At 42.8% G+C, this 24,506-nt stretch overlaps 2 protein-coding genes and 1 long non-coding RNA gene across 8 annotated transcripts in view; 1 reads left to right on the top strand and 2 right to left on the bottom strand.

Moving 5' to 3' along the window:
* Positions 1–6,477: 6,477 nt before the first annotated feature.
* Positions 6,478–8,857, bottom strand: LOC120906310. Its single transcript, XR_005740071.1, has 3 exons — positions 8,684–8,857; positions 7,053–7,197; positions 6,478–6,998 (listed from the first exon to the last, which is right to left on the bottom strand). It is a non-coding gene; the product is annotated as an uncharacterized LOC120906310 (long non-coding RNA).
* Positions 8,858–19,970: 11,113 nt separating this feature from the next.
* Positions 19,971–21,192, top strand: LOC120906663. Its single transcript, XM_040318511.1, has 2 exons — positions 19,971–20,074; positions 20,148–21,192. Exon 2 carries the CDS (start codon positions 20,153–20,155, stop codon positions 21,080–21,082), a length of 930 nt encoding a protein of 309 aa, XP_040174445.1. The 5' UTR covers positions 19,971–20,074; positions 20,148–20,152; the 3' UTR covers positions 21,083–21,192.
* Positions 21,193–21,275: 83 nt separating this feature from the next.
* LOC120906662 overlaps positions 21,276–24,506 on the bottom strand; it is a 4,483-nt gene continuing 1,252 nt past the window's right edge. For 3 of the 6 annotated variants that reach the window (XM_040318505.1, XM_040318506.1, XM_040318508.1), the window contains 5 exons: positions 24,222–24,506; positions 23,708–23,871; positions 23,164–23,623; positions 22,784–23,091; positions 21,276–22,706 (listed from right to left, as the gene is read on the bottom strand). The exon at positions 24,222–24,506 is cut by the window's right edge. In XM_040318505.1, the coding sequence (XP_040174439.1) occupies positions 22,219–22,706; positions 22,784–23,091; positions 23,164–23,615 (1,248 nt within the window). In that variant the 5' untranslated portion in view covers positions 23,616–23,623; positions 23,708–23,871; positions 24,222–24,506 and the 3' untranslated portion in view covers positions 21,276–22,218. The remainder of the gene's footprint in view (positions 22,707–22,783; positions 23,092–23,163; positions 23,624–23,707; positions 23,872–24,221) is intronic. The other 3 variants (XM_040318507.1, XM_040318510.1, XM_040318509.1) reach the window with 1 other exon arrangement.

The following is a 24,506-nucleotide window of genomic DNA, read 5'->3' as shown; positions in this document are numbered from 1 at the left end:
CTTCCAGGGGCCCTTGTCGCTAGTACTATGTCCATACGGCGTACTATAGACTTGCGATCTACGGGGCCCCAGGCGACCGCCTAGTCCGCTTACCGTTAGATCCGCCACTGACGACGCCACAGATGAAATGAAGTTTATGTTTAAATAGTACACGGGATGTAATTTATGTAATATTGCTAAACACTACTATAATAACAATATAAATATTCATTTACTTACCGCCACAGTTGAGCTTCCGCAATTGTCCATTTTTCATTAAGGGAGCATGATGCAGCTGGTAATCCTCTGGCTGAAAATGAGAAGAGCAAATAACAGAACAATTAGTAGGTTCCCAATTCTCACCACGATTGCAAAATTTCTTCCAGACACTGCGCAACACAGTTTCTTTCGGAAATTTATGAAATGCCGTATTTGTTCCCATTTGTTTCACTTTGCAACGATTGTTGCTACAACAAAACACGGAACACGAGATCGGCATGATGAAAAAAAGATTCCTGAATAGGATGAATGGATAAAAATCGCTTTTAGGCAGAGAAGTATCCAAAGCTGCGGATTGTTTATGCAATGCATGAACAAAAGTGTGATGAAATGGTAATAAACCGCCAAAACAGATTCCTGAGAATTTTTGAACAATCGAAACATAAACAAGACACCAATACATGTACAAGAGGTATTCTTGCCGTCAAAATCGGTGCCCAAGATGGTAGCTGTCAAACGGGCTAATATGTGACCTGATATCTCAACAGACCTTGGGCGGTAGGCAACAAACAATTTTATCATTGAATGCCAAAATATACCCCTTTTCCAAAAGTTCGTTCTTTGAAATTCACTAGGGACAAGAAAGTACCAGTGAAAATCGAACAAAATATACACGCACTGATTGAATCTATGCGCTTGTTAGAGGAACGCGTAAACACACTCCAAGCGGAAAACGATAGTTTACAACGCTTCCAACAACAACAACAGCCAACGACCTCGAGTCGCAGTGCTGACTATTTTCGTATCCCGGATCCAATTAGGGTCATTCCCGGATTCGACGGAAACAAAAAACAGTTAATCGGTTGGTTAACAACAGTAAAAAAAACACTAGACCTCTTCAAAAACAATGTGGCACCAGAAATATTCAGTGTCTACGAACAGACCGTAATTAATAAGATAGAGGGCAAAGCACGTGACACTATTTGTGTGAACGGAAACCCTACTACTTTTGATGAAGTCGCAGATATTTTGCAGAACGTTTATGGCGATCGAAACAGCATCGCAACTTATCAAACACAACTGTGAAACCTAAAACAAAACGAATCTTTGAGCCTTCACTATAGAAAAACAAAAGAAATTTTGATCAATATGAAATCAGTAGCAAGACAGAATACGGAATACGCTTCACATTGGGAGGCAATTAACCTGTTTTTAGAACAAGAATGCCTCGCTGCGTTCATAAACGATCAAAACATATTTTGGATATGCACAAACCGCAATACCAGAAGACTTGGTGTTGGCACGATATAGACCACATGCGTTCTAGATAGAAAATAATATTTGTAAACATCGATCTGTCAAGAACAGATACAGTATCCGACAGAAAGATAGATCCTGGTGTTTTCAACGCACCATGCACCCGTTGGGACAGGTTTATGTGTGGTTTGTGTGTTTGTGTGTTTGTGTGTGTGCATGTGTGTGTGTGTGTGTGTGTGTGTGTGTGTGTGTGTGTGTGTGTGTGTGTGTGTGTGTGTGTGTGTGTGTGTGTGTTCATGTGTGTGTATGCATGTGTGTGTGTGTGTGTGTGTGTGTGTGTGTGTGTGTGTGTGTGTGTGTGTGTGTGTGTGTGTGTGTGTGTGTGTGTTCATGTGTGTGTATGCATGTGTGTGTGTGTGTGTGTGTGTATGTATGTGTGAATGTGTATTGGTGTGTGTGTTTGTTTCACAAGTAGGTCGTTTCGGATAGTTTTGTTAGTAGTTTTTTGTGTTTTGAGTTAGGTTTTTTATGTAATAAGCAGGACCACTGCCCTCGCGATCAGTGTTTTTTCGATATAATAACAATTTTACGGTCTTCTTTCGCCGTGGTCTTCTGAAGACGTCCGGTTGACTTGCGCGTTTCGGTTGTCCAAGCGCGTTTCGGTTGTCTAAGCACGTTTCGGTTGTCCGAAGCGCGTTTGCCACAAAAGTGCGCGATCGTTCCATTACGAACTCGATCGTTTTGCGCTTAATGTCAGCAGCCGCCATTCGCTTTATCATATGGCGCTGATAATCGGTACAATGTTTACCTCGACCCATTGTTACTAACATCGCTTGCTTGGACCGTCAAGAACGGGCTGGTTAAAAACTTGGACACGGCTGATCCCGTGCTCTGCCTGCGTTCTACTTCTATACGCGATGAATTACATTGTTGTCGAGCAGCGAAAACATCGCATGGATAAAAACTATCAACGAGTACGCGAGTAAGCGTCTACCCTTCAAAATCGAGAACAGAATACTGCCGCGCTCATGAAACAAAACGCCCATTGAAAAGAACAACTGCGCACCAGATCCATGCACGCACCAAGTTTTCCATGCGCACACAACGTTCAACGCAGAGATGCACGAAAGCCTTTCAATGGCGTGTGTGGTATTGCAATAATATTTAGATTGCACTGTCGTAATCGTCACACATTTTAATTATTTATTAGGCTTTTTTATTCAATTTCTTCTTTTTTTTATTGTTTCACGCTCAACCGATATCTTTGCGATCAACCACAAGACTGCCCCGAGGCTCCTTTATTTCTCCCTGTCGCCTGACTTGTCTTCTCTCCCTGATCTCACGATCTGTCTCTCTCTCACACTCTCTCTCTCGATTCACTCTCGGAGTTCACTCTCTCTTGATCCCAGCTACCGCTAGCTACCGGTAGACGTCCGTCTCCTTTTCCGCGCGCCTTCTCCATCTCTATCTCTGCTTTCGTCCAATCTCTCCTCTCTCTTCCTCATTTTTGGTTGTTTCAATATTTTTCGCTCTTTCTGATTTCACTAAACTTCTCACTCTTGATCCCTACATGCACATCACTACATGGAACGATAGTTCCAGATCGGATGACACCAACCGATCCACGGATGACAGCGGTGCTGTCAAGGGATGACGAGCAGATCGTCCTGTATATTCATGTACGCGAGCACGACCGGACTGGAATAGCAGAGTACCACAATTGGCGACGAGGAAAATAGTTTAAACAAGTGAAGTGAAGTGAAAAATTTACATCGAGGTTTGGAAATAAATGTGGTAGTTGTGAAAATGTTAAATAACTGTGTTGTGTCAATTTGTGTATGTGTAATTGGTTGCCTGTAGGAGAGCAGCATCCAAGTAGATAGGGTTGCCGGAGAGCAACAAGAAAGAAAGGAATGCCGGAGTGCATACAAGCATATCTTTTTGGATAAAGGATAAAGGAATGCCGGAGAGCATTTTGGGAATGGCCAAGGGTGTCAAGGGAAATCGTTGAGTCGATCCTGAAACTGCCGGAGTGCAGTAGAAAGGAACGGTAGGCTGCCGGAGAGCAGTAACAAAAAGGATGAAAAAAAAAGGAAAGGGGATAATGTACCTGCCGGAGAGCAGTACAAAGGGAAAGCAATGGTGGTTTGTAGCTATTAGAAAGATGGAACAGAAAGAAAATGGAGGCACTGATAAATTACTGGTTTATAAAACATAACAAAATGGTTTCATATTACAGGAAAATGGACGCATGGAACGTACAACCATTTCTCTTTAAAGCGATGGAGAGAAACGCTGTTAGGAACGAATGGGTGAAATATCGGCGTAACTTCGAGTACATTATCGCCGCGACTGGCGAAAAGAATAAAAAATATCTTCCTTGCGAAAGCTGGCCCTGACGTACAGGGAGGAGGGGAGGAAGGCGTTGACCCTTACCTGGTGGCGGTAGAGAAGTTAAACGATTACTTCTGCCCAAAGGAGCATGATGTTTTCGAAAGGAACCGGTTTTGGACATTAAAACCGGAACAATCGGAAACTGTTAAGGAGTTTGCTTTCCGGTGCCAGAGTTGGGCACAGAAATGCAACTTCGGAAACAACGAGCACGAAGCACGAGCGATTAGCGTGATCGACAAGGTAATCTTATTTGCCCCGTCCGAGCTCAAGGAAAGGTTACTGGCGAAAAAGTCATTGGATTGGGATGAAACGATCCGTTTGATTAGTTCATACGAGTCGGTGAAAAGGCAGGCAAGAGCAATGAGTGCACCAGGGAAGGATGACGCCCTAGGATGGGAACAGCGGCAAAGCAACTCGTTTGTCAACCGGGTAACCGAACGAGGTTTAGGGTGCGCACGTTGCGGGAAAAGAGATTACAATTCAGGTGATTACCAGTGCCCAGCCAAAAACAAGGAATGCTACAAATGCAAAAAGGTTGGTCATTTCGGAGCCCAATGCCGGACGCCGAACAATTTGAAACGGCGACCTGAAGCATTTCATCAAACGGCTAAACGCCCGCGAACAGAAGTGGTGAGGGCGGTTGCGAATGTGGAAGAGGAACCGGAAAGGGTTAGAAATTTCATTTATAGCATAAGCTATGGAGAAAAATTGCTATGGGTGAAAGTAGGAGGAGTTAATTTATAAATGCTGGTCGATTCTGGATGTAACAAAAACATTATCACAGAAAAAGCTTGGGAATATTTGAAAACCTATAAGGCCGAACGGTTTGGAGAAACGCAAAAGTGTCGAGAAGTGTTTCTACCTTATGGGGACAATCCCGAACCGTTAGTAGTGTTAGGGCAATTTGCCGCAAAGCTTTCAATAGAAGACAAAGGCAAAACTATAGAGAAAGTAGCTGATCTATTTGTAGTTAAAGGAGGACGCCAATGTCTCCTAGGCAAGGTAACGGCAATGGAACTAGGAGTTCTTTTTATTGGACTGCCAAGCACACACGGGGTGAGAGCTGTGGAGGGAAGAACAAAGCAGCCTTTTCCAAAGATTAAGGATGTGATAGTAAAAATTCCCGTTGACAGAGATGTTCAACTCATTTGCCAACATCCCAGAAGGCCACCAGCGGCTCTATTAGCAAAAATTGAGGAAAAAATCCAATATCTATTAGATAGAGATATAAGTGCCGATTATCTGACTCGATTGCGTGAGAAAAAGTCTCAAAAACCCTGTGTTGGTATTATGATGCAAGTTTGACACCTCTAATTGCTTCTCGTTTGACATACCAAACTTAACGAAGCAGTTTGACGGGCGTTTGCATTACCTGACTCAAAAGAAGACCGGTTTTTATCAAACGTTTTGCCGTTAGATCGAAGTGACGGAAAGTGCTTTGATAAATTGTGCATTGTTATCAATATCTGGAACAAATTACGCAAAATGTAAGTACAAAAATTAAAAAAAAATCGAAATGATATTATGCAGTGAAAATAATGTGAATAACACACCGATTTTTTTTATGTTATATAGGACAACTGGTGAAGCACGTACTACTAGAGTACAATACCAGCAGTTGGTTACGCTGCTAGAAGAGGTACCCGAAATAGCACGAGGGCTATTTAAGGGAGACCAAAAAAGCTTCTGGACTAAAGTGGAGTCCAACCTACATGCTCTGGGACCGCCAATAAAATCCAGTGCGACCAGGAAGCGGGTACGTTTTTATATTTCTTATTGTAATATATACGCGTGCTTATGTTGGTATTAATATTTGATACCATTGTTCTCTTTTCTGTCACTCTCTCGAGACGCTTTTATTGGGCACTACTACCATTAAATTTTTTTCTATCGTCGCCAACATGCCGTTGATGGCATGTTGTATGGCATGGCATGGGATGCACCTGGCAAATTAATATACTATAATTTATTGTTTTATATTTCAGGTTTGGTTTGATTATAAATGTGCGGTGAAAAGGAAGCTGCGGGACAATAAAAAATCCCTTAATGCTACTGGGGGTGGGCCATTCGCCCAAAAGCCATTAAATGACTTAGAGGAAAGAGTGGCAAATTTCTGTAATTTGCATTTAACATTAGTAGGGAATTCAGGAAACTGTCATGGACTGAAAAATAATACGATTAATAATGAAAATCCACCTCCTGAACCAAGTATTCATATACCACAGCAAAGTGGCAGCGATAAGAGCACTCAGGATGGCATTATATATATAGAGGAAACGTATGAAATAGAGCCAGTCAGCAATAATACTGCAAAAAAAAATTTGAAAGCTCTAGAAAGCGTAAAAGAAAAGTAACTGAGGACGTTTTAGACCAAAATAGGGAAATGCTAAAACAGATGAGGCAGTTATGCGAACTGCAAGAAAGAGCTATAGCGGCTCAGGCTGAATCAACTGCAGCTTTGAAAGCGTTGACAGAGCAGTTGAAAGCTCAGTCAAAAACGTAGTATTAAGCATTAGGCCAAGTAATTTATTAATATTTATATGAGTAATATGAATAATAGAAATAAATATTAATAAACTACTATCGTCAAATTAATATTACACGTTTATATTATATATAACCCATTATTGTATTAGCTATGTGAACTACGAACTGTGAAAATAAAAACCGAACTGAAATAATTGTGTATGTACATAAAATTCATATTTTATGTATAGCATTACCTCGAACTCGACGAATTCAAATATTTTCTAAACTATCTAATCTTTCATACACGAGCTCAAATGCTTTAATTTTATGTTTATAGGTAAGAAAGTATACCTCCTGCAGTTAAGGGCCAGTGTGGCGTCGCAAAAACCTAGTTTTTCACAATTCAGATTCTAAATATTCACCATCAACTGAGTCATAACTAATGCACATGTTGTGTAAAATACAACACACATTAGTTATTTGTGTTGCTTTTTCTGGCGTGTAATGCAACTGGCGTGCTCCTAATATGCACCTGAATCTGTTCTTTATCATGCCAATAGTGCGTTCCACAATTTCTCTGCCCTGCGAATGTTTGGTGTTGTAATCAGCATCTGGCGACCCTGGAGCAGGATTACGTTTTGGCGTAATCAACCATGGCTTAGACGGATATGCTGCATCTGCTGCTGAGAAAAAAAAATCAGCCTCTCGAATTTAACGTAGTTGCTGCTATTTACCTAAAACAAAATAGCCAGCTTCTCCGTTTTGGTTCTTTTCTGCAAAGAAAGTGTCTATTCCACACACATTCCATATATGTGAATCATGGTTCGCCCCGCTAAACTTGGCATTTACGAAACGAACTGTCAACTTGTGATCACAAACCTAAAAAGTATAAATATGTATATAAATTAATAAATAAATTATAAAATAATAATAATAATTAATAAAAATGCATTAAAAATACATAAACAACTGCATACAAGCTTTGTGTAATACTGACAATCAATGCGTTTAAACTATAAAATCCTTTTCGATTGTAGTGTTGATCTCTATCATTTTGTGGAGCAATAATTTTTATATGTGTTCCATCCGCACACATAACAACACCCGGAATCCCACTTTTACCGAAAAAATATCGTCTAGCCTCCTGCTGTTGTCCTGGCTCCATTTCTAGATTGATCCATTTAGCTGAAAAAGTTTGCTCAATGATATTTAGGCACTGAGTAAATATCACGGAGAATGTAGGCTGTGCGATTGCGATGTTAAAATCGTTTCCCACACCGGTCTGATAACTTCCCTCAGCTAGGAATCTAAGCGTAGCAGCAAATTTTTCCTTCGGTTTAAGTCCTTTGCATCTTACAGGCGCAAATTTTGGTTCAATTTCTTTCAGAATGTCCACAAACAGACGTTTAGAAACTCTGAAATTTTTCTTAAATCTGTAAAACCAAGTATTTTAATATATTTGAATTAGAAGCGAAACGGACGTCCTGTATAAATAATAAAAATAATTTAAAAAAAAAAGGAGCGAATCTAACGGTAGGCGATTAGAATAATGGAACGTCAGCGAACGATCTCGAGCTTGCAATAGCAGGAGCGAGATGCGAACGACACCAGTGAGACGGTGAGCTGGTATACGCGTTGGGCTCATCGAATGTGACCAAAATTGGAACATAGCAGTCACAGAAACATGGTAACATGTAATTCCATTTGCCTCTAGGGCTTCGGGTAAGACATTTTCGGAAGATACATGTTGCCTCGGAATGCGATTGGAGTATCGGTGTCCCATAGGATGCACCGTTACGGGTCATGTTCGTCATATCCGTTCGATGGCGTTCGACAGGAGCTGCTTGGCGAGTGTGGGATCGATACGACGCGGCAGAACATTTTTCAGCAGCATATACTGCAAAATATATCCAGCTCTAGCCGTGTATGCAAACGATCGCCGAATAACCTGCGTACTTGCATCCTTCCTGAAACGAAGTAAGGGCCAATCGTGTAACCGGGCCTGGAGCAGTGCGGGATCGAGCTCGAGAAGATTGGGTGTCAGTTAACAGCAATGATCGGCACATCGCGAAGCGAAGGAAGCAACGATCGTGTGAAAGAGAGCAGTTGGGGTGGTCAGTCCCTTGCCCTTGTCAGCAACCATTGCCGTCCGACGAGAAGCGAAGCTTTCAATGAATCTGCTGTGACAGGGACGCTGTTCGGCGAACATGTTGATCATAAATAAGGGTTTGCGGGACGGTAAGAACGTAGCCGAAATGGCCGCGCCGGTGCAGGAAGATTAATCCTCCCGGTAACGAGCCTTATAGCATCATGTGTGGCGCTGAAAGAAGACCTGTTAGTAAATGCTTATGAAAACGATGCTTACGCTTGGTCTGTGAGGTCCAACGGTTCAAAAGAACAACGAAGTAATCGACGCTGGTTTGCAAGGTTTGCTATACGTCTCTCTTCATCACTATTATCGCTGTCGGAAACGTTACACGCGAAAATCATATTTTCGCAAGTAATAAATTTACAACCGGATAAATCACAAACTTTGCACTTGCTGTTTCCAATTTACATGCGTTTTTGTTTTGAATAACAAACCCGTTGACAAATCGATTTGACAGCGACGTCTCAAGTGAACGAAACAAAATTTAACGAAACGTAAGGCTTCTCTAACAACCTTGTATAATGCGAATTTTGAATCCGTTCGTTACCAATGAGTTTGTTTGAGATTGTTTCCGTTTGATTTAGATAATCGGCACTATAATTGAACCAGTGGAAGGAGGATGCGAATGGGTTTTTCCGTTAGTACCAATTATCAAGGATAATGGGGATCTTCGCCTTTGTGTTGAAATGCGTAGGGCAAACGCAGCAATACTAAGAGAAAGGCACCTAATGCCAACAATAGAAGATTCTCTTCCGCGATTTTCTGCAGCCAAATTATTCACTCGGCTAGATATAAAGGAAGCATTCCATCAGGTAGAATAGCATAAGGACAGTCGATACATCACCACCTTTATTACGCATACAGGATTGTATAGATACAAAAGGTTGATGTTTGGCATAGTAATTGCACCAGAAGTGTTCCAACGAATAATGGAACAAATTCTTGCCACGGTTAGTAGCAACGTCGTTAATTATATAGATGACATATTAGTGTATGGAAATACGGAAGAGGAACACGATGAAATGCTAAAAAGAGTACTTGGAATATTAAAGGAGAAAGGAATTTTGCTAAACCAGGAAAAATGCATTTTCATGGTTACAGCTGTTGAATTTTTAGGGCATAAAATTTCAAACAAAGGCATAGAACCTAGCGACAAGAAGGTAGAAGCACTGCAGAAATTTCGAGCACCTTCATCGACGGAAGAAGTTCAAAGTTTTTTAGGGTTGATTACGTATTTAGGCAGATTCCTAGCTGATTTAGCAACAACAACAGCTCCGTTACGCGAACTGACCCATGGAAAATCCAGGTTTATCTGGGGAAAAAGGCAAGAAGAAGCATTCAAGAAATTAAAAGAGATGGTCTCAGATGTTAAACTATTGTGCTTCTTCGACAACAGCTTGAGAACTAGAGTGATAGCTGACGCTTCACCTGTTGCGTTGGGAGCCGTGCTAGTTCAATTTAACGGACCAACCGACATCGAACCAAGACCGATAGCTTATGCAAGCAAAAGTTTAACGGCCACCGAGCAACGCTACTGTCAGACCGAAAGAGAGGCATTAGCTCTGGTTTGGGCGGTAGAACGGTTCGCACCATACTTGCTCGGTCGTCTTTTTGAATTAGAGACGGATCATAAACCACTAGAGACCATATTCAAGCCGGCAGCACGGCCATGCGCCAGAATTGAAAGATGGATTTTAAGACTGCAATCATTTAGATTTATAGTAAAGTATCGGAAAGGGAAAGGAAACATCGCAGATCCATTATCCCGATTGGTAGTAAACGAGTGAGATGAACCGTTTGAGGAAGAGAATAAGTTTATAGTGGGGGCGGTAATAGAATCAGCGGCTATAGATGTTGATGAAGTGGAAGAGAGTGCTAGAAAGGATGAAATACTAGGGAAGCTAAAAATGTGCTTACAGACGGGCATATGGACGGAATCGGAGGTTAAAGCTTACATACAATTTAAAGAAGAGTTAGGTATGATAGGGGAAATGGCGGTCAGGGGAAATATGCTGGTAACACCAACCGCACTGCGAGAGAGAATGCTCGACCTGGCACATGAAGGACATCCAGGCGAGTCGGTCATGAAACGCCGCCTTCGAAACAGAGTTTGGTGGCCAGGTATGGACCAAGAGGCGGCCAAACGGGTAGCCACTTGTGAAGGTTGTAGGCTAGTAAAAGCCCCAGGCAGACCAGAACCAATGACTCGCCGCGTCCTCCCGTTAAGACCGTGGATAGATTTAGCATTAGAATTTTTAGGGCCGATGCCATGCGGAACTTATTTATTAGTTATTATAGACTACTTCAGCCGCTATAAGGAAATCGAGGTAATGACACGAATAACTGCAAAAGAAACAGTAGCTAGACTCAACGGCATGTTCACGAGACTAGGATATCCTAGAACGATTACTCTAGATAATGAAAAACAATTAATTGGAACAGAACTAGAAGAGTTTAGCACGAGACATGGGATCCACCTCAACCACTCCACACCTTATTGGCCGCAAGAAAACGGGTTGGTGGAGCGGCAAAACAGGTCATTGCTTAAAAGATTAAAAATAAGTTCAGCGTTAGGACGCGATTGGAAAACGGACCTTCACGAATATTTAATGATGTACTACACCACACCACATTCGACCACGGGGAAAACACCTACAGAGTTAATGTACGGGCGAACGAAAGATCTCAGCGATTGAAGATGTTGAAACATCGGTAAGCCGAGAAGAAATTTAAGATCGGGACCGAACTAAAAAGTAGAAAGGGAAAGAAAACGAAGACAGGGAAAGAAGAGCTAAGGAATCAACGTTAGAAGAAGGAGACACAGTCCTTGCGCAGAATTTGATACCTGGAAACAAATTACAAACCATGTTTAATCCGACTGAATTTGTGGTATTAGAGAAAAGTGGTCCTAGGACAACAATAACAGATCCTGAGACAGGAAAATTTTTCGTAAGAAATTCAGCACACTTAAAAAAAATAGGCCAGTCAAACAAAGTACAGGAAAATAGCAACGAAAAACAGGAAAATAACGGGAAAGATTTAAGTAACAACGAGGGAGAAGAAATGAGGTGCCAAAACCAGCGGGTAAGGAAAGTTCCTCCTAAACTTAATGATTACATAGCAGAATAAGTTAAAATAAACAAACTGTGAACTAATTGAGAAATAATGTAAACAAAAACAAAAGGAAGTGATGTGGTATTGCAATAATATTTAGATTGCACATCACTACATGGAACGATAGTTCCAGATCGGATGACACCAACCGATCCACGGATGACAGCGGTGCTGTCAAGGGATGACGAGCAGATCGTCCTGTATATTCATGTACGCGAGCACGACCGGACTGGAATAGCAGAGTACCACAGCGTGCACTGGAGAAACACCTGTGAGGGAATGCCGAGTTCATTGCTATTGAGCGCGTGTCCATTTCGCACCGGTGTCGCATTCACATTCATGAAACAGCACACCTGCGTTTTCGTCCGAGGAACAAGCGCTGCTGTCGATGCAAACCCGTCAGATGGCGCACTAGATGCACCGAAAGGGACGACAGGGTTAGCTTGTGCGACAACTAGTTCTCCCAGAATAGGACCAATCAGGAAGCGGTTCAACTAGGGTCAAGTTCGCACAGCTGATCGAGAACAGGGCGCCATCGCTAAACGCAAAATTAGTAGCAAAAGTTTATCCAGAAAGAACTGACGAATTTTTAAACTGCGCAATAAATAGAAACATACATCGCCAGTTCTTAAAACGTCTACCAAGCTACTCATAATAAATAGATAGCTACATCCGTAGCAACATTTAAAAATTCGTGCGAAACTTTCTAACGCAAGTTATTTTTATAAAAGTGTTCGCGATAACCAAGCGCGGATTTGATTGTGGTGGCTGCGAGCGGCATAACACCGTGGAAGGTATGGTGCCTTGCGAAAAGTGCAGAAAGTGATACCATTACGGGTGTGTCGGCGTCACTGTGATGTCAAAATCTTTTTGCAATTTGTGTGTGATGAAGATGGCAAAATGCGAAGCTAAGGAGATGGGCCATCTAAAGTCCTCTAAGGAAGCCATTGCAATGACTGGGGTGCCTGCTGAAAGCTGCGAAGGCGACAAAAGAGCCAAAAGAGCAGCACATAGCGAGGGCGAAGCCTCGGCGAATAAGCTGGCTACAGAGGAAAAAGAGCCCACTACATTCCATGCTGCAAAAAGGACCACAAATTCAGCAGCAGCAGCAGCATCAGCAGCAGCAGCATCAGCAGCAGCAGCATCAGCAGCAGCATCAGCAGCAGCAGCATCAGCATCAGCAGCAGCAGCATCAGCAGCAGCAGCATCTGCAGCAGCATAAGCAGCTGCAGCAGCCGCAACAACAGCAGCCGCAACAACAGCAGCCGCAACAACAGCAGCCGCAACAACAGCAGCCGCAACAACAGCAGCCGCAACAGCGGCAGCCTCAACAACAGTCGCCACAGCAAAAGCAGCACCCACAAGAGGAGCAGCTGCAGCAACGGCAGCAGAAACAGTGGATGCAGCCGCTGTATAACGTGGCAATGAATAGTGGTGAGGTTGGTGAAAATGGGTGTTGTAAGGAGGTACAGGTGAGCCCAGCAACAGTGGCAGTCGAGGAAGCGAAAGCTTTTACCGAACAACATGCGTCGGCGCAGCCACTCTCCCAACCACGTAGCAGTCCTTCTACCAACGCTCACGCGCAGTTGGACTACGAAGCGCAGGACAACACGCTGCTTCATCCGAAGGTGCAATCTGGAGGAGCAGAATCATTGAGGAACACTTATGCGTCGAGATCCGTGCTACTATTCCGCATAGAGTCCGTCACGATTTACCAGCATGGACAACGAAGCACCGATCGACTAGCCACCCCCAACGAAGGATCGGCGACATCCCTATGTTGATCAGAGCCGCCAGGAAGCGCCGGTGTGACCGGTAGGATGGAGCCGCCGGAGAAAAACTGCACGACGGGCGTAACAAGAAGCAGTTGGAGTATGAAGCAACTAAGCTTGGCGATTCCGGCGAGAGGCGACGGCAGGCAGTACGAGTTCACCAAAGCTCGTAGCCTTTCAAAGCTTAGTTTGCCGTCTCAAGAACTTTCCGTTATCTCATTAACCCGAACTTTTACTCACTTTCAGGGAATGTTGACTCTGCCTTCCCTGAAAGGGGAGTTGAAGTTGTTGGCCGGAACACATCCCACCGAATTGACGGCACCACCCAAGATCGACAGCATTGCCAAGCACATGACGGAGAAAAACAGATTGAGATGGACAGCTTGCAGTATCGGCAGTGAAAACCGTAAAAAACGAATACAATCCATTAGCAGCACAGTACAATTTGTTGTTGAAACAAAACTAAAACAGAAGAATGTGCAAGTTAGGGATCAAACGACACACACACTCACCAACACGATCACAAATAAGGTTATGATTACACCATGCGCGTTGCGAGACAGGTGTACCCCAGGTCGAATTGATCTACGTTCTTGTATCCCACAAGCAAGTGGTAGAGAAAAGCTGCAAAACGTTGGATCATGTCCAGATCGACGAAGGTTGATCGACAAGTTGAATGAAGGGAAGCGCAAGCGTAATCCTATATATGTGCAATACGAAAGGCACAACGCACACCTAGAAAAAGAAGATAGGTTACAGTATCGGACAGAATGATAGGACCCTAGTGTTTTCAACGCAGCATGCACCCGTTGGGACAGGTTTATGTGTGGTTTGTGTGTTTGTGTTTGTGTGTGTGTGCATGTGTGTGTATGTTTTTTTTTTGTTTTACAAGGAGGGGGAATATTCGAAAGACTCCCGTTGTCGCACGGGTGTTGACATAGGATTTTTACCCAGTAAACCCCCTCCTTGGGCCATCGTCCCTTCCCCATGGGTTCACCTTTCGGTATGCTTCTTGGGGAAGGGCTATGCATTAGCATTACATCTCGCTATTGCAACATGGACCACATTCGCGAGACAGAATGACAGTCCTGGAGACACTCGTAATACCACACAAAAGCACAGAAAGTACGCATTCACTTGAGTTACAGGCTCACTTCAATTCGTGCACAGATACACTAAACACTTTCACAATACGCACAACACTACGAACGCCCAAGTTGTTGATCCGCTTTCCATAAGGCCAGCAGCTTCATCAGTATTGATCGCATGCCGTTTGCTATGACTTCCCATGTTTCAGCATTCTTTAACATCACCTCGGTCAGGTTTGTTCCGTTGATTGTTGTTCCGCACTTCACGGTGATTTCATGACGTTCCTCAGCAAAACGAGGGCAATGAAAAAGCACGTGTTCTGCTGACTCCACGATGCTCACACACGCTGGGCAGTCTGGCGAGCTTGCGTGACGGTACTTGTGAAGGTAACTACGGAAACACCCATGGCCGGAGAGGAACTGAGTTATGTAGAAGTTCACTTCGCCGTGTTTTCTGCTCGTCCATGCAGCGATGTTCGGGATCAGTGCATGTGTCGTACGCCCCTTTGTTGAACAATCCCATTCAGACTGCCACTTTCTCATAGAGAGCTGTTTTGCTGAGGATCTGGATAATCCCGCGTTTGAAACTCCGGAGAAACTGCAACACTCAGAATCCTCTGCTAATATGAGGCAGATGGGAACCATGCTTGCGATAACACAAACTGCCGCGTGCGATATTGTTTTGTAGGCACAAACAACTCTCATAGCTAGCAATCGGTGCACTCTGTTCACCAACTGTCGGTTTTCCTTTAGCACCAGAACATGTGCCCAGATCGCAGCATTATAACGCAACCGTGAAATGGCCACGTCAGCTAGAAGTCGCCTGCAGCTACTCTTGGGTCCTCCAATGTTCGGCATTATTTGTATCAACGAGTTTGCTGCCTTAAAAACGTTGTTACAGGCGTACTCGACATGCTTCCGGAAACTTAAGCGGTCATCGATGATCACACCAAGATATTTTAGATGACGTATCGACTCAATACGTTCATCACCGACCTGGATGCTACCTGACTGCACTGTCTTGTGGCTACTTATGATGAGGAATTCCGTCTTTTTATGGGCGATTTCTAGCCTCATTTGCTGCATCCACGACTCGATTCTGCTTACGGAGTCGGATGTGAGGAGTTCAATCTCTTCTATTGACTCACCAAGGACAGTAAGAGCAATATCATCAGCAAAACCTATCACTTCAGCTCCTGGAGGAAGCCCTAGGGTCAAAACTCCGTTGTACATAACATTCCAGAGAGTTGGACCCAAAATAGAACCTTGAGGAACGCCAGCGGTGATGCTCATTTTTTTGATTCCCAGATCTGTGTCGTATAAAAGCATACGGTGATCCAAATAGCTTTTCAGCAGCCTACAGAGGTACGGTGGAACCATCATCTTGGAGAGAGCTGCATTTATGGCCTCCCAGTTGGCACTGTTGAAAGCATTCTTTACGTCAATCGTAACGATCGCGCAGTATCTGTTTCCTGTCCTCTTTTTTAGCAAGGCGCTTCGTCCTTTCTTTAAAACAGCTGCGATCGCTTCACCAGTAGACCGCCCCTTTCTAAAGCCAAACTGTCTGTCCGACAGTCCGTGTTCGCCTTCTGTATAGACAACTAATCGGTTGAGTATTAGGATTTCTAGTATCTTGGCGAAATTGTCTATCAATCCTAAAGGCCTTAGTGCTGATGCGTCGCCGGGGGGCTTCCCAGGCTTTGGTAGAAGAACGAGTTTTTGTCGCTTCCAGGGTATCGGAAAAAAACCAGTATCGAAGCAGTTCTGGAACACTGATAAAAAAGCTTCTGGGTACGCTTTGATAGCTGCTTTCATCGCTTCAATGGGGATACCGTCCGGACCAGGTGCCTTCCCCAGTTTGAGATGGTCTGCAGCCTTCTGTAGTTCATCAGCGGATATTGACACAGATTCAACATCAGGATTGCGGGGTATATCACGGGGAGTTTGTGGCTCATGGTTAGGAAACAACTGTTCAATGATAGTCTTGAGCACGGTTGGGTTCCTTTCCCTAGGTAGGTCTTGGCCGACCATCTTACCCATTAGCGTTCGGTAAGCACCAAACGGGTTGTTTTCAACCTCATCGCATAGGGCCAAAAAGCATCTCCTTTTACTTGCCTTGATCTTCCGTTTTAGATTTGATCGTGCCAGGATGTACAAACGTCTCAGATCCTCCCTTTGTTCCGAGGATTTGGCTCGATTCATCTTTCTGCGTGCTTCGATGCAATGGCTTCGGCACTGGGCTATTTCGGTAGTCCACCAGTAAGCTCTCCGTCGTGGGTAAGGTCCCCCTTTCCTTCGTGGCATAGAGGTGTCACAGGAGTTGGCGATCGCTGACGCTAGCTCCAATGCTGACGAGGTGTTTGAGAAATCACCAAACCTCAATGCCTCAATAAACAGTTCTTCGTTGAAGCATTGTGTTTTCCAGGCTGGCATTGGTGTATTGGTGTGTGTGTTTGTTTCACAAGTATGTCGTTTCGGATAGATTTGTTAGTAGTTTTTTTGTGTTTTGGGTTAGGTTTTTGTTGTAATTAGCAGGACCACCGCCCTCGCGAGCAGTGATCCCTATTCAAAAATGCAATAAGCTCAGTTTTTGATCTTATTGCCGTCGCCCACGATGACATTTATCATGCGTTGACGCATCGACATCACCAGATTCTGGATCGTTTCAGGTGGAATTTTGCTCCACACCTCTTGCATGTGATCGAAGAGGTGATCCAGATCTTCCGGTATTTTTTACCCAGCCTCTTCTCGAATATTGCCCAGAGGTTCTCAATGGGATTAAGATCAGGGCTAAGGGCAGGCCACTTCATTGTTTTGACATTGTTGTCAGCAAGCCAAGTTTGGACAGTCCCGGAAGTATGTGTGGTGATTTCCGAAATATTTTTTTTATTAATAACAACTTTTCATTCCGTCCGATCGAATAGTCGCGTCCATCCTTGCTAAGATCCCAAATGACAATGGGACCCCCTAAAAATTGGCCAAAAAATGACAGATTTTTGACAGGATCGGATTTTGGTTCGGATTGAATCAAAATCCGATCTTCTCATCGCGAGGCGACCCAGTGATGAGTTGTGAAGAATGAGAACCCTACTAGCAATGAGAATGAAAACGTGTGCGACTTTCAGGCGAGGGGCATGTAGAAGCATGGGGAGACGGTTGGAAATTCGCGGAATTGCTCGGAGGCGCGAGCGTGTTTTGGTTTCTACACAGTTTTTGCACTCACACAATTACACATGTGTGAATGTGTGCGTTCACTTTCAGCCTGCACGCTCAGTTTGGTTTTCTCGCAGCGGCATGCGGGTATCGGTGTCTCGCTCGCACTAGTGCAGCGAGTGTTCCTCTGTGCGCTCCCCTTCTTGCCACCACACGAAATCGTCAGTTCAGCTCAAGCGTTCGCCGTGAAAGGCTGCGCGCGTGTTAGCCTAAGTCCCGGGCGATCGAAGTTTCGCTAAGTGTTGAAGTGTTGTGCACATTGAAATGAAGCTGCGCTTATTTTTTATCATCTATCCTAAATGTGTGATTTGCGTTGCTTCATTTTAATATTTGTTTGCTGTATTGAACATCAACAACGGGATCCACGCAGTTAGGCGGCTATTTGAAATACGATTTTTTATATAATGAATGTGTGTGGTTTGCAGCAAGATTGTGTGAAGCTATGTGTTTAAATGTGCTTTTATTTGCAATAAAAGTGATAAAATATAAACCAAGTTAGATGTGTTCAAGTTTTTGTTTTGATTCGGGTGCACCAAGTCCGAATGAAGGGAAGCGCACAGCGCGCTACGAAAGAAACGAGCGGGAGGGGATGTCAGTCCAGCGCAACGCAATTCGCTGGAATCAAGTGGGAGGGGGTACCAGTTCAGCGCAGCGCAAGCCGAAAGAAACGGGGAGGAAGGGGTATGAGGAAAATACGATGAAACAGCGCGAGCGAGCGTTCTTTACAGCGAGAGCGCCTCGTGTATTTTAAAGGCAAGCAAGAGAGCGCATTCTCTCCGTGGTAGCGCTCCATCCGCCATTTTTAATTCTCAGCCCAAAACAACGGACTTCGGATCCGATCTCGGGCCGGGCCCCCACCGCGTGTTTCTACCTACCCCTCGCCTGAAAATTTCGTTCTCTTTGTCTGTCGGGGGTGGAATACCAAGACGGGCGTACACAGTTCGATTCGATCGAGCGATGATGTGATGGTAAAACTATAATGCTCTTCTCTCTCACAATAATCTAACAATTCGCTCTTCTTCTCTTCTACAGCTCTCTCCACACGATGCACAACGCCTTGGAAAACAAGTGCCAATATGGATCCTTGACATACACATACACATACACAATAATCCCATGTAGCAAAATCAATATCTCAAGCAAGATTGATAATAAAATCAAGATCATTTTTTTACCCTTTCCGTTCAAGGTTTTTATTTTAATTTCATCTTGTTATCAAATCACCTTGTGTCCGCATGCTCCGGAGCTCATATTATCTCACTTCCCGACAGACAAAGAGAACGAAATTTTCAGGCGAGGGGTAGGTAGAAACACGCGGTGGGGGTCCGGCCCGAGATCGGATCCGAAGTCCGTTGTTTTGGGCTGAGAATTAAAAATGGCGGATGGAGCGCTACCACGGAGAGAATGCGCTCTCTTGCTTGCCTTTAAAATACACGAGGCGCTCTCGCTGTAAAGAACGCTCGCTCGCGCTGTTTCATCGTATTTTCCTCATACCCCTTCCTCCCCGTTTCTTTCGGCTTGCGCTGCGCTGAACTGGTACCCCCTCCCACTTGATTCCAGCGAATTGCGCTGCGCTGGACTGACACCCCCTCCCGCTCGTTTCTTTCGTAGCGCGCTGTGCGCTTCCCTTCATTCGGACTTGGTGCACCCGAATCAAAACAAAAACTTGAACACATCAAACTTGGTTTACATTTTATCACTTTTATTGCAAATAAAGGGGCATTTTCATACATAGCTTCACACAATCTTGCCACAAAATCACACACATTATTTATATAAAAAAATCGTCGTATTTTAAATAGCCGTCTAACTGCGTGAATCCCGTAGTTGATGTTCAAAACAGCAAAAAAAACATTGAAATAAAGCAGCGCAAATCACACATTTCAGTTTAATGGTGAAAGAAAAGCGCAGCTTCATTTCAATGTGCACAACACTTCAACACTTAGCGAAACTTCGATCGCCCGGGACTTAGGCTAACACGCGCGCAGCCTTTCACGGCGAACGCTTGAGCTGAACTGACGATTTCGTGTGGTGGCAAGAAGGGGAGCGCACAGAGGAACACTCGCTGCACTAGTGCGAGCGAGACACAGATACCCGCATGCCGCTGCGAGAAAACCAAACTGAGCGCGCAGGCTGAAAGTGAACGCACACATTCACACATGTGTAATTGTGTGAGTGCAAAAACTGTGTAGAAACCAAAACACGCTCGCGCCTCCGCGTAATTCCGCGTATTTCCAACCGTCTCCCTATGCTTCTATATGCCCCTCGCCTGAAAGTTGCACACTTTTTCATTCTCATTGCTAGTAGGGCCATCATTTGCGTGAAACCATCTCGGGACTTGCTTACCATTCTGTATAGAGCGGTACAAAAGCAGAGGACGAACAAAAACACATACAAAGCCAAACTGAAAAATTGTACAGGTGTGTATACGGAGTGTGAACTTGAGCGCTTTAGAAAAATGGGTATAATATCTTTCATTTCTTTAAATTTTAGGGAATATGGATATTCAGCAAAATAATAAACGCCTGCGATGCGAAGGCGAGGAAATTATTTCATCAATAGATGATTTTATGGATGAACTAATCCCGTATGAGGAAGAGCAGCAAGGGCAAGCAAGTGCCAGTGAAGCAAGTGATAAATCATGTAACGCATCAAACGCAATAATGGAAATGTTGAGGAAAATTCAAGAAACACAAAACTCTATCCTCAGCGAATTGAGCCAACAGAAATTAGAAATTTTAGAGATCAAAGAAAGCCAAAATCTATTTCAAGAAAAGATAGCTAAACAATCGAAAAACATTTTCCAGCTACAAGTTTATATTGAGAAGCTAAGCAGTGTAGTTTGTGATGGAAAAGGAGTAAAAACTAACCCCCCTGAGGGATTTAGGAAGCTAGAAAATAAGAAGGATTTAGATGATTTCAACCAAAGAATAGGATCAGACGAAGATTACAAAGTTAAAATATATCAGTGGTTGGATCATAACATGATGAAAGGAGATATGAAAAACAGGATGAATGATTCACGTGACATGATCTTCTGCCCAGAGTTGTTTGCAGGTTGTAACTGGAAAGGCGGCCCGATAAGTAACCCTAAAATTCCTTTAGCTTCATATACAAATCTTTTAGAACTTTTCAGATCTATTGGTAGCAATTCATTGAAAGAGGCAACTGAAGAAGACGTTGTTGACTTCTTCAAATTGAAATTGCGATACGGAAAAGATCGTTTAAATTTAAAAAAACCCAATAGCTACTTAGAAAAGGTTTTAAATATGAATCTAAAAGATTTATGGGTAGGACCGCTTTTTTTGCTGCAATCTGCAAATAATTTTGTCGCAATTAATGAATTAACGTGGTTCATTCCTCGTGTTTTTGTTTATTCATCACCTTATTCATTATTTCATCCATCCTTCACATTCACAAAAATATAACGTTTAACGTTAGAACTATATTGAGCCAGAACATATGTGTGAATTTATGTTTATTGAATAAGTTGCGAATAATGTTAGCGGATATAGGCATTACAATGGAATTATTTAAATTTGTTGATCTTTGTACTAAGATATTTTGTTACCATATCATTAAAAAAACATTGAATATAAAAGAGAACTCTGGCAAAGAAAATTGATTTGAACACATAAACTTACATGTACTTATATTATATTTTTAAATATACACCTTATATTCTACTATCATTAAACTAATCTTACAACAAATTTGAGACAGAGAATTTAATTCTGCCTCTGGATTAAGTCCGACCTTATACTGGGTCTACTCGGTTGCTTATGATCTATAGCTTAATCTACTTAACCTTCTTAACCTACTTAACCTACTTAACCTACCTAACCTACCTAACCTACCTAACCTACCTAACCTACCTAACCTACCTAACCTACCTAACCTACCTAACCTATTTAACCTACTTAACCGTATTAACCTAACCAAGGCTTTTTATGTTAAGGTATGTATCAATGGCGTAAAATGTACTTTAGCCCCTGTTCGTATTGTCTTAATTGCTACCATTTTACATTTAATATCAGTTATTGGAATAGTTCGAAGCGTTGTTGAAATGTCGTTTTCGTATCCAATATAGTTATAGATTTTATCGGAGGCAATAGGAGTAGTAAAGGCTTGAAAACGTCTTACCAAAGGATACCCATGTACAACGACTGATCCTGATTCCTCGATGGCTTTTTCGTACTTAACTATGATATTTCTTTTTGTTAAAAACCAAGAATCTTTAAAATTTTACCTTAACAAAAATCCTTGCCTAACTTGCAAAATTGTCTCATCCTTTTTTACTTTAAGTGTAGGATACGTCATACTTTCCTGGTTTCTTTGTGCTGCAGTGTCTATGTCTCGCAACAATATAATTTTTCCTATCGCTTGATGCAAACTTCGGTAGCCAGATTTTACGTAACTATGTTTGATTATTTGTAACATATTTTCACAGGAATGTGTTGACAAAGTAATCAGAGGGCCTAAATTGTTAACCTCTTCGTATACATGAAGCAAGAGATGAACATTACTCACTAGATGTATGCGATCATACACAACACTATAATCCTCAACAAATTTCCTCAACAATGTACCGGCATACTCCCACTATACCTGCGTAATGTAAAAAACTACCGAATTCAGTACCTTTCCAAAGGTGAAGATAATTAAGAGACCTAAACTTCCTATGAATTTCTGTGGGCAGCAGTATACTTATAAGCTCTTCTGATATTTCATCTATGTCTTCCTTGCACCATTTTTTAAAGGGGGCAAGAGCTCCTTCGACCCAGCCTAGCAGAAACTTGAAAACAATACCCAATTGTATTAAATGTAATAAATCGCTAGTAGCTATACCTTTTATCATGTCGAACTTTTTTAGATCTGTAAGTGGGGTTTTCCCTCTTCGATGGCCTGTAGAACTGGGTTTTTCTTCTCTAAATTCCTTATCTGTTCTTGGTGGAGCTGTTGTATCCTCGAAAATAACTTTTTTTGGTGTTTTTAGGGAAGTACCACAGCATTTACATTTTAAACACCCATGTACTCCGTTGTAGTAGCAAACTTCAGCAATAAAATTGTACAACGAAATTCATACACATTATTAAATTTAAAATAAAAGAGCGATTCCAATTACTCACGTTTAATAAATGCGCGTGCAGGCGAGTCAGCGATTATGACTTTAACCGAAACAGTTATTTTTTTGCCGTTAAAGTTCATTTTGTGATCATGTAGCCTATTTAGTTCCTCCACCAAAGGTCTCAGGAAAGGCTCAACATCGTTTGGTTTAGAAGTGCCGCAAAATATTCCAACCACCATAACAGGAACATTCGGCATATTGTGCAACTGCATTAGTATAGGCCACATCTGTATTGCGCTGCGGTTATATATTGGTATTCCGTCCACTGAAAGATTCAGCTCAAACACATCCTCTAGTACGTCCACATCGCTGAATAAAAATAAAAGAAAATACTAATGTTAGAAAGGTATTACACGATTGCTTAAACAATAATTAGTTTACCGAAAATAATGTTGAAAACAACATTTAACGCCTTGGTACCACATTTCACCTCCACCTGGAACCTTAGTAATCTGCTCGCTGGCGTTAACCGGAGCTTTCAGCAATGTCCTAACATCCTGTGGAAGAGATGAAAAAGCAGAAAGAGAAGACGCTTTTCGCAGTATTCCTAGTAAATTATTACTCCCGCTACGAGCAACTTTATTGCGAATAAACCATGTTCGCAAAGAGTCTCGTAGCTTCGCGCTTTCTGGATCAGTTTCCAGGCTCGCCTCCTCCAAAAACTCTGCCTCCAAAAACTCTCCCTCCAAATACTCTTCCTCTAAATACTCTTCGCCATCAGTATCTTCGTTGTGGATGGATCCTTCATCGCTAGCACGTTCGTCATCTGTATTGTTTTCGTCCAAATACTCCTCTTCCATTGATGCCACAGGACCTTCACAGGGTTCATTCATAGCAACATCTACAATTAAACAATAAAAAGCGATGTTAGTTGATTTTTTGATTGATTTAAATCAAGCAAAACCATAATAAGTCTAGCAAATACCCTCGGCAGATTGCTGAGCTGCTGGCTGGCTGCTGGGTCCGGCAGGATCATTTTGCAATGCCCACTCCTTTTCAAACTGCTCTTCCAGTTTCGCGGCTTTTTTATAAAGCTCTCCACTTCGCTTTAACTTTTTCGGGAACACTTTCGACGACTAAATCTTCCGTCTGAAATGGCAAATAAAAAAAAAAAACAACACTTCTACGGATCTTTTAATGTTCAAAACAGTTTGGCTTTGTTGAACGAATTTTCGAAGAGCAAAATCAATTTTGTTTTGCTTTGGCGCAACGTAAATTCGTTCAGCAATTTTTTATAACTTTATCACTCCTAAAACTGTAAAACGTTATAGAAAATTTCGAGATAAACGTAAATTGATTCGCAGAGCGACACATGCAGTTCGTGAACAACAAGTGTTTTGGCGCTTTAAAATACCGCGGCTGAATGTCTCACCTCCCTCGGGTATCCACATACACCACACAACCCCACACCTCACCATGCAGCACGCAGTTCTACTCACATGAGCAAGATCGGCAGCCGATCCAAAATCCGACCTCACTATCATGTTGTAAGGCATCTCATCCGATCGATGAAGCGCGCCAGATCGTCTCATGAGAAAATTTGGCGCTAGCCAGAATGCTCACCATACAAACCTCTGCAGCTCACCATGGCGATGAGAAAGACAATGCTCGCTCAGTACGGGGGAGGCAGCCAAAGGCAGCGTCTCAGTATGAAAACGTCAAGCTGTCATCGGGCTCGCTATAGTGAGATGCTGTCCGATTGTCATCTGGGATCAATCACAAGA

This window comes from Anopheles arabiensis, chromosome X, assembly GCF_016920715.1.
Source record: "Anopheles arabiensis isolate DONGOLA chromosome X, AaraD3, whole genome shotgun sequence".
In the NCBI taxonomy this organism is placed as follows: Eukaryota; Metazoa; Arthropoda; class Insecta; order Diptera; family Culicidae; genus Anopheles; species Anopheles arabiensis.
Note: the sequence above shows the minus strand (reverse complement) of the source record. Positions and strands in the feature narration are given on the sequence as shown.

Bases quoted from the DNA above. Each gene is read 5' to 3' on its own strand.
- LOC120906663 (XM_040318511.1), top strand. From the start codon at position 20,153: ATGGATATTCAGCAAAATAATAAACGCCTGCGATGCGAAGGCGAGGAA.